The sequence below is a fragment of the Palaemon carinicauda genome, chromosome 37, assembly GCF_036898095.1.
Source record: "Palaemon carinicauda isolate YSFRI2023 chromosome 37, ASM3689809v2, whole genome shotgun sequence".
NCBI lineage: Eukaryota > Metazoa > Arthropoda > Malacostraca > Decapoda > Palaemonidae > Palaemon > Palaemon carinicauda.
The window spans coordinates 52234208-52244207 of record NC_090761.1 but is presented as its reverse complement, the minus strand read 5'-3'; the positions used below and the strand labels follow the sequence as shown (position 1 = coordinate 52244207).

Genomic DNA, 10000 nt, shown 5'->3' with positions numbered 1-10000 from the left:
AAAAAAAAAAAAAAACCTATTTACATTTATTAGGCAAACGAAAATTATCTATTCATAGTCTGAAACACCTGCTCACTCAAATTTATTGCTCGACTTGTGTAGTTTAACTTTCGGCACCATTCGGAGAAGGTGAAAACAGCCATAACCGTTTAATTCCTCTTTTGAAATCAATATTTATCAGACATTGTAATCTTCAAAGAATACGATTCATCCACAATCAAGACACGAATCTCAATCCACGGAAAGTTTATTAACAACCGTTTCATAACAATCCAACATACAAACTCATATCTCTCTCATTCAATGGAACTAACATAACAACCAAAAGTTTTAATTCGACAACTAATAACCAAAAATGGGAACCTTAAAGAGGTTATTTAGGGAGAGTCTTGGAAAGACAGGAGCAATAAAACTACCCTCCAAGCTCATCCTTAAAGCCCTAATGACCCTTGCCATAGGATACTTGAGTGCCAAGCTAATGATGACTGGAGGGAAGATGCATTGGAAACATTTACTAGCCAAAGGTGAAAATCAAGATTCAGCAATTCGACTGAGACCTGCAGGTAATTTCCTTTCATCGCCCTTGGTATACAGAATGAATGGGTAGGTACAGTTGGCTTCATTAAGCCCGGTACACTTCACGGGAAGCTAAGGAGACGTCTGACAGCTGCCACATTGTAGCAGGTAACGCTGCGTTTAGCCAAAGAGAAACTGATGGCAACACTGCCCGTTAAACAAAGTTCCTGAACTTATAAAACCGTGATCAAATACATCTTTATTAATTTCATGAATGCTGTTTAGATAAATATTTGCTCAACAGTCCTTCGTATAATTGATAAAAAAAAATGTTTTTGATCACGGTCTTGCAAGTTCGTCGACTTCATTTAATAGGCAGAGTTGCCTACTTTCTGTTTTGACAAACACAACGTTGCCTGTTACAATTGTACAGCTGCCAGATCTCTCCTTGGCTTCCCACGAAGTGTACCGTAATTAAAGAAGACAACTGTACTATAGTTCCTAAAAGGAATGTTAACCAAATGTCCTGTATAATCTGACACCGGGCTATGTTATTTAACACATTTTGTGTGAGGTGAGGATAAACAATGGAAGGCCTCACTGTTGGGAGTGGATATATGACCTTGTATAGTACTATACTTTATTTTATAATGTAATATTAATTGCTCTGTTATACTCGTATTATATAGTTGTGATAACACTAAGAATAGAAAGTTCTAACAGGCACAGTGAATAACTAACGCTTACGACGGGTTACCACGCATACTAAAACTACCGAGACAAGACTGATATCATTACTAGCTAAACTACAACTCTAGTTGAAAAAGCAGGATACTATAAGCCCCAGGAATTCAACAGGAGAAGATAGCCTAGTGAGGAAAGGAAACAAAAATAAAACCGAAGCACTTGAGATTTCCATGAAATAATCAAACTAAACTATAAATAGCGAGTATTGGGATTCATAAATTTGGCCCTCAATGACTGGCGTTGGGGTTTGGGAGGCCAATCGGCATCACCCATGCGCACCCGGGAAAGCCACACTTGTTGCGATATAAAGAAAAACTTAAGGAGCTGGACAGCAAAATGGGAGAAATGTAGAGGGAACAGAGGTATGGTAGAGGGATAAAAAGTGAGTGCAGCTAGGTTCCGAAAGGCCATCGCAAAGAACATATAAGTAATGCCTGCAGTACACCGTAATTTCTGCACTGGTGGAACTAACCCCCAACGAAATAACTTAAAGGGTGAAGCTCTTCTTCGCAGAAAACTACAATAACCTTATTCTTGCAAAATGCTCGCACTATGAAACACAGTAAATAATAATAGAAAGCTATAGTACATATAATGATTTATTCTCAAATTTAACAAAAATATTAGTTATATAGATAAGAAAAAGGGGCCTAAGTAAAAAAAAAAAAAAAAAAAAAAAAATATATATATATATATATATATATATATATATATATATATATATATATATATATATATATATATATATATATATTAGGGAGAATAAGAGAGGATCCAAAAGGTAACTTAACGCCTCCTAAGAATTGAGGTCAAATGTTTCAGCGCTGGGAACGGATTGGCTAATCAGCATCTGAAATGAACTAAATTACAAGGGACGCTGCGAAGACCCATCAATAATCCTTCAGTTCATGGTGACGGGTGGTAATAAATGTTAATCGTTAACTTATCATTAGTCAGTGAACCGATGTAACTTGCAATTTAACCATGATGAACGACTTTCATTTCATTTTAATAACTTTTTTTTTTTTTTAAACTAAACAGACGTATCTTTGCACTCGTTATTAGCCCCAAGTTCATGTAAAACTCGAGCACATTTTAGTTTATTCATAGCTAAAGAATAGTTTCGAAAATTCTGGGTTTTGAAACGCTACGTTGAGTATCACTATTGTCATTCTCAAGTTTGAGCCCATTAGTCCAGAGGCAATCATACGAATCAGGATGTATTCAATACCCAAAGCAATCGGAGTTGTGTCAATTAACTGATAGTCGATTATTTACTGCGTTCATTTCCGTTGATGCCAAGAATAAGTGCACACAATATTAGCGGCATTGTTACGAAATTTAGATTCATAGCGTCATTTACTATAGAAATAATGCATATATGCTTATTATGTAAAAAATGTTTTCAGTAAACCGTTTTAAAAGGGTTCACAAAAAAAAAAAAAAAAAAAAAAAAAACAACAACAACAACAACAACCAAACACAAGATCGCGATTGTTTTCATGCTTCAAGCTCGTACATTTTCAAGATAGCTTTAACCATGCAATTTTCAAATGCTGTTCCACAGTGGCACAGAAATAAACTGAACCTTCGAGGGGCTGATGATCTACGATTAGAACTCTTCAATCTCCAACTATATACTACTGCTCTTGCTACACTTCATAAAACACACATTTCCTGTTAAAATGCCACCCAGCTCAGCACTAAAAAGGAATATTAATTTCTCTTTGATGCTTGTAGTAGTGCCTAGACTATTTATATATTTAGTCTTAATCATTCGCATAAGTATAAGAATAAACAAAAACGTAAAAATTTAATTAATTCTTACTGGGATACAATAATAAAGGAAAGAGATGGAGAAATTTCCATTCCTTTAATAAGGAATAATTTTAGATATTTATCTACCTTATTTTTTGCATAGCTGGGTATCGATCAATAATTCCATACAGGGGATGATGATCTGAAAAGTTTGGGAACCCCTAGTTTCAACCCACAACGTTCTTCTCCTACCAGACCTGTCATTTCTTACTTAATCAAGATCCTACTATAGACCGTAACCATCACAAATCTCTTCCCCGCCCTTTGCACTTACCTTGCTACCTTTCTTACACTCATTTATTATTTCAATTTAAATTATGATCTTGGGTTTTAAGACTTGGCGCTAGGGCCCGGGAGGCGATTCAAAGCAGTTGCAGTGCGAAGTAAATAAACCAAGAGGGTTGGCAGAATGGGAACGGAGGTATAGTTAAAATCTAAAATGTGAGTACAGCAGAAAGGACTCGGCAAAGAGCCAAGATGTCTACATTTCAAAGCTAGAAGTTCATTTGACAACACGAACCCTCTGTTGAAACTTATTCTTTGAATAGCCTCCTATATCAATTCATCATCATATACATACATACATATGTCAAAATAAAAGAGTCCCTTTCCAGACTATACATTTTACTAAGCAAATTCCCCATTAAAAATTTCCATTCCAAAATAACTGATCTTAAATCCGGGAGAACTTAATGTAGTTCCTAAAATCCACAGGTGTCAGCTGTTAATAAGGTTCACATCTGGCATGGCTTGCGACATAGCCAGAACTAAAATAAAAAATTTCAATATGCAAACGAACTGGAAACTAACCTCGGACTACCACTAATTCATTTTATATGTAACAACTCGAAACTATTCGGTGACGAAAATTACTTTCTCATTGTTGAAAGACCTGTACAAACAATTATAAGATATTGCATCACTTCAAAAACCGCATACGTATTGCCACTAATAGAGGTACGGGAGCCATTTAGTATGAAAAGCAAAGATGATACATCAGAGTGAAGACACGCAGAAAGTGAGAATGATTATTGCATGATTATGAATGCTCTCGTGAATGACATTGAAATATAATACTTTTACTTACCACTAAATGTAGAGAAGCAAAAGGAAACCCCGAAACGTGTGATCTTTGCACAAAACTTCAGGACTGAGCCAAAAGGTACTCCAAGATGATATCCTGAAAATAATAATAATAATAATAATAATAATAATAATAATAATAATAATAATAATAATAATAATAATAATAATAATAACAATAATAATAATAATAATAAAATGCAAATGGGGGCAACCCTCACAAATAAACTATTTAAGAGTTAGAAGTTGGACTACAAGGACTACACTGGTAGCGCTATCTACACTTAAAAGCTATACGCTTGATAAAATAATAAACATGGACATTTTACTAATGTGTTCTATATCACAGCTCGTATAAAGTCTAAAAATTCCCTGTAAATCGAATATCGAAAAAAAAGGTCTTTCTTGCAGTACTATTGATGCTAAATCTTACATGTTAAAGAAAGTCTGTTATATTCAAGTCTAGAGCACAATGTAATCAAAACTTCTGTTTTTCTAGACATTAGTTTTCAATATAAAAGATACTTTTTATTTTCTTTCTAAGCAAAGGTTAGACTTGGTTCAAAACTTTAGTGCAACTATATACATATTCCAAGAAATGGCAATTCACCCTGAGCCATAATTAATTTCTTTTTTTACCCGAAACTGACTATCAAAAGTCAAGGAAAGCTATGAGGATTCAAATTACTTTTTGATTGATATCATATAAATGGACCAAAATCTCCACACGAGCTTAATAACTCTGCTAATTGACAGAAACATTGAAAAAAAAATATTATAACTCTTAAATAAAAACTGGTCTCAATCTCAAAGAGAGAAATTAAATACAAAAGTTAATGAAATAATTTTATTCAGTTCATGATAAAACTGACATCCAGGATCATCCTTTACAATATTATCCGTAAGTTCAATCAAATATATACCTAACTGTTCTACATGAAATAAAATTAATCATAAAATTCATCCACAGAACATGTCCAAAACAACAAACTACCTGTTCAACAATTCGGTTTAGTGAAGAAGGACGAACCTGACTCGGATTACTCATTCTACGACATTGAATATGAAGAAAATAATCCTGGGATACGAGAAAATGATGAAGATGAACCAGCTCCAGAGCATTTGAAGATTAAACCAGCAAAAGAACAACAAAAGGAACCAGAACAAAAAGAACAAAAAGGAATTCAAGAAGATGATCAAGAACAAGATGTACAAGAAAGAGAACAAGACAAAGAAGAGGAACATCGTGATGAACAAGAACAAGATGAGGAGCAACAAGAAAGAGAAGAAAAAGAAGAAAATGACTATGAAGAGATGGGTGAAAGCGAAGAAAAAGAAGAAAATGACTATGACGAAGTGGATGAAAGAGATGAAATAGAACTAGAAGATGAGCACATGGAAGAGGACGGAAGACCTTCAAACCAAAGCATTGACCTAAATGATGACAAATCCGTCGACATTGAAAAGTTGAAGTCGTATCAAAAAATACCCCTGCCTATATATCCAAATGAAGGGGAGAGTCTAAAAGTATACGAAGAACACATAAAGGAGGACCTGGACATTCAGATAATTCCATCGGCCAAGAATGTCACACCAGACAACACAAGATTGGTCATCTATAATAGAGTTCCAAAGTGTGGCTCCACAACTGTTAATACCATCATCAAGAGGTAGGCATAACTATGTGTCTAATGAATACAATTATGACATTTTATAAAACATCATAGATTACGAAAATTACCATTTTTTCATTGGCTCTAATCTAATATTAACTTACTAGTTGTATTTTTCGTAAAACAAAACAAAATGATTCGCCCATTTTAAATTACTAAAAAATAAACATTAGATATTTTCTTTTTAATTGTAAGTTACTAATAATAGGGTGACAGTTCATCTTTATACATAAATACTACTCTCTCTCTCTCTCTCTCTCTCTCTCTCTCTCTCTCTCTCTCTCTCTCTCTCTCTCTCTCTCTCTCTCTCTCTCTCTCTCTTAATCGCTTTAATTTTTATTGTTTATACTCATCAGTTTCTTCCACTTTTATAATATCATGCCGTACTCCTTGCAACACGACTCTGTGCATTTCTGATCATACCAACCAAACTATTTCATTACCTCCCATATTTATATTACTCCTGTCAGTTAATAGCTTATTTCCTTCTAACTCCTATGCCCTGGAATTTTTCTCTCGTTTCCGAGTTCCTCATTACATAATGCTTTCATTTTACAAATAGCAATGTTTAGGTTTTTCTTTGAAATCAGATCCAATGACCCTGTCTTCGTTCATATTCTATTCTGTTATTTTCCTTTTTTTATTTTACATATTGTCAATACTTAGATAAAATATATAAATCTTACTTTCTACAGCATGCAACTTCGAAACAAATTCTACCATCGACATTCTACAATCTACAACAAACACTGGCTGGGAGGGGAGGCCAGAAAATCATTGTTACAGAAAATCTTCAAAAAATCGAAAATAAGGCCTCAAAGTTTCGACAGACACATATACTACTTCAACGTCACAAGGTATATTCAGCTTGATAAAATCCTTCACTTTAAGGATAATTATTTGAATCCTTCACTGATCATTCGATTAAAGCTAAACTACGTTTGAATGGGACTGGTACTTGGAAGTGCGAACCACTAGCAATTCTTAGAAACTACAGCTCTCTAAGGAGAAAGATAAGACACATTTTTATAAAAAAGACTATATTCCTAAGTTTTATTAAATTTCTTATTCCTGGTCTCGGTATTAATCTGTGGCACCGTCGTTCAGTTAGTTCTTTACGCATATTGCATAAGAATTGCGTCAATGATCTTAGATGTCAGGATGCCAGAAACCTCAAACCAGTCAATCAATCAATAAGATTTTTCTTAATTCTAACCATGCTTTGCATCAAATCTTCCCTGACTGTACAATCGTGTACAAAATACTAGGTATGCGGTTAAATCTAACAGTCTTGCCTTATCTATCATAAGACTGAACACTACAGAGTATTCTAGTTTTATTCCAGCTGTGGAAGATTGTGGAATGACCTTCCTAAACAGGAAGATGAATCGCTGAAACTTCCGAAGTTTAGACTTGCAGTCAACCCTTTTATCTTGAACAGGTTGACATGATTCTCCCATCATAATTTATATATGACAGCTCTATTCTTACGTTGTTACTAATCTTAAAGATATTTTATATTTAGACTCAATACTTCTCATACAGTTTATCTATTTCCTTATTCCCTTCCCTATTGGGGTATTTTCCCTGTTGGAGCCCTAGGGCTTGTAGCATCCTGTATTTCCAACTAGGGTTGTAGCATAGTTAGTAATAGTAATAATAATCTGTTATAAAGTATGTTAAGAAGTCTACACAAGACATTCACGTTTGTTATCTTTGCAGAAGCATGGGATTCAGGAATCAGGACTAAATCCAATTTTAATACTCAAGACTTATAATCAAATGTTGTAATATAAAAGACACTCTTACATTCTGGTTGCAAAATGCTGATGAATATTTTGAGTATTCTTGAAACCAAATTTGGATATCTACATGACATTCGTTTCTTTAAAACAGATTAGGCTTGCCGAAAGCTGCTTGGATCAACCTGGTAAGAGAACCAGTGTCAAGATTTATCAGTCAATTCTACTTCACCAGGAGCAGATCAAGATGGCAGAGAGTCAAGTGAGTACCATGATTGTGTTTTCTGATTCGTAGAATATCAGTTTAAGCTAATGCAAAAATAAAATCTTAAAATCCAAATGCAGAGAAATCATTTAAAGGTTTATAGGTTTAAAGATCGCTCATGGATGGCAGAGGCAAGAGACACTGACATTGCCCTATCAAGCAGGACAATACCATAGAGACTGACCATATATACATATGATCAGCGCCCAAGAACCTCTCCACCCAAGCTAGGATCAAGGAGGGCCAGGTAATGGCTGCTGGTGACTCAGCAGGTAGACCTACAGGCTCCCCCAAACCCCCGCCCCCCATCCTTAGCTCACAAGGATGGTGAGGTTGCAGAGACCAAAGGAACTAATGAGTTTGAGCGGGACTCTAACCCAGTCTAGCGTTCACCAGTTAGGGACGTTACCAAATTGGATCCTGAAAGATTCACAGCCTTCTCTAGATAAGACAATATATAAGCAATGATTTCAGTTACCTCATTATGAAAATATTAGTTTCTAACCATCACCGGAGGATAAATTTCACTGTAGTTAAACTTTGCATTTCATACATTACTGGTCTGTCATCATGGGAAAAAGGAGTGTTTTCAGTATTACTTCAATTGCCATCAACTTCCTTATACAACGATTACATTACATACATGTACAGTATATCAGTGTGCATGTAACATACATACCGTACATGCAAAATCTTTGTATTTATAAATACAAACACCCAAGCAATATATAGAAGTAAGCGAACATATATGACTGGTGTTTATTTCCACAGATTCCTAGTAAGCCGACCTAAGCCTCCGAAATGGTGGTTTGACATGAAATTGGACGACTGCATAAAAGCAGAGAGGCCTGAGTGTTTCCCTCACCCAGACCAGGAAATGAGTCTCCAGCTTACATTCTTCTGCGGCCACCATCCTGAATGCAGGTATTAAGGTCAAGTGTACATCGTAAGATAGTAGCAACAACTAGTGGGACTCACGTAAATGACAGTGATGCAGTTTTGTGGTTTTCTCTCTCAAAGCGTGCTCTTATGGTGATATCTGGCATCCCTCTGGGTTTATGCTGACTACGACTACAAAAACACACTTTGAAACATTACTTTAAATTTTGGTAATCAAGCTTTCATCATTACACTAAAATTACAGCAAACAGAATAAATATAGATTAGGATTTTTCGAATTAATCCTTGAACATTAAGAATATGAATGCATATTAAAATTCAGAATCTCCAATTAAGTGTCAACTTTGAAGGAAATATGTCGCTTGAAAACATCATATCGCTTACAGAAAGTCTTTGCAGCTACAATAGCAACAGTGCATTTATCCACACTGAATGTTATCAAGGTGGTAACACTGCGCAATGATGCTTATATTACATTAATCCTTTGAGCGCTAATGAACGTAATTTATTTCCACTACTTTTTACTACCTTCAGCTATATATAATGTGATCTACGAAATATTATTACTAGTTTTTTCTTTCTTTTATCTACGTATATGAAAATTTTATAAAATATGCAACTAAGAATGTGATATCAGGTGTTCCTCAGAGTAGTGTTCTTGGCCCATTACTTTTCATACTATATAACATGACGTGTGATCTAGCCTAGAAAACGTGCTTTTTGCGTATGCAGATGATGCTACTCCCTTTCCATCAATTCCATCTCCTGAATGTAAATCTGGGGTTGCTGAATCTCTTAATAGAGATTTGGCTAAAATTAGTGAATGATGGAAATTATGGGGCATGAAGCTTGATTGTAAATAGGTCGGGGACTGGGGACTGACTCCTCAACATTGATAATGTTTTTTTAACTCTGCATGTCTCTTATAATTTCAGGTGTGATTACTCATAGCAAATTTAGTTTCAAGAAACACATTCGGTCCGCCTCTTCTTCAATTGCGGAAAAAAAATGGCTTATTAATTAAGGCTTTTAAAATTTCGGTGATCAATCTATTTGAGGAAGTGTTTTCATATTTTCACTTTGCCTTGTTTCGAGTATTGTTTTCCTCTCTGGTCTTTAGCTATGGAATCTCATCTTAATTTGTTGGATAGGAACGTAAGATCTATTAAATTTCTTATTACCGATATAGATATTAATCTTTGGCACCGTCCTTCAATTACTTCGTTATGCATGCTGCATAAGATTTTTCATAATTC

The 10000-nt window shown here is 34.9% G+C and overlaps 1 protein-coding gene across 1 annotated transcript in view; it reads left to right on the top strand.

Annotated features, from left to right (window-relative positions):
* The first annotated feature begins 4368 nt into the window (after positions 1 to 4368).
* The window catches only part of LOC137629315 (uronyl 2-sulfotransferase-like), a 10360-nt gene continuing 4728 nt past the window's right edge, over positions 4369 to 10000 (top strand). Inside the window, exons 1-5 of the mRNA XM_068360571.1 lie at positions 4369 to 4402; positions 5135 to 5834; positions 6533 to 6694; positions 7734 to 7841; positions 8616 to 8768. Of these exons, the coding sequence (XP_068216672.1) occupies positions 4369 to 4402; positions 5135 to 5834; positions 6533 to 6694; positions 7734 to 7841; positions 8616 to 8768 (1157 nt within the window). The remainder of the gene's footprint in view (positions 4403 to 5134; positions 5835 to 6532; positions 6695 to 7733; positions 7842 to 8615; positions 8769 to 10000) is intronic.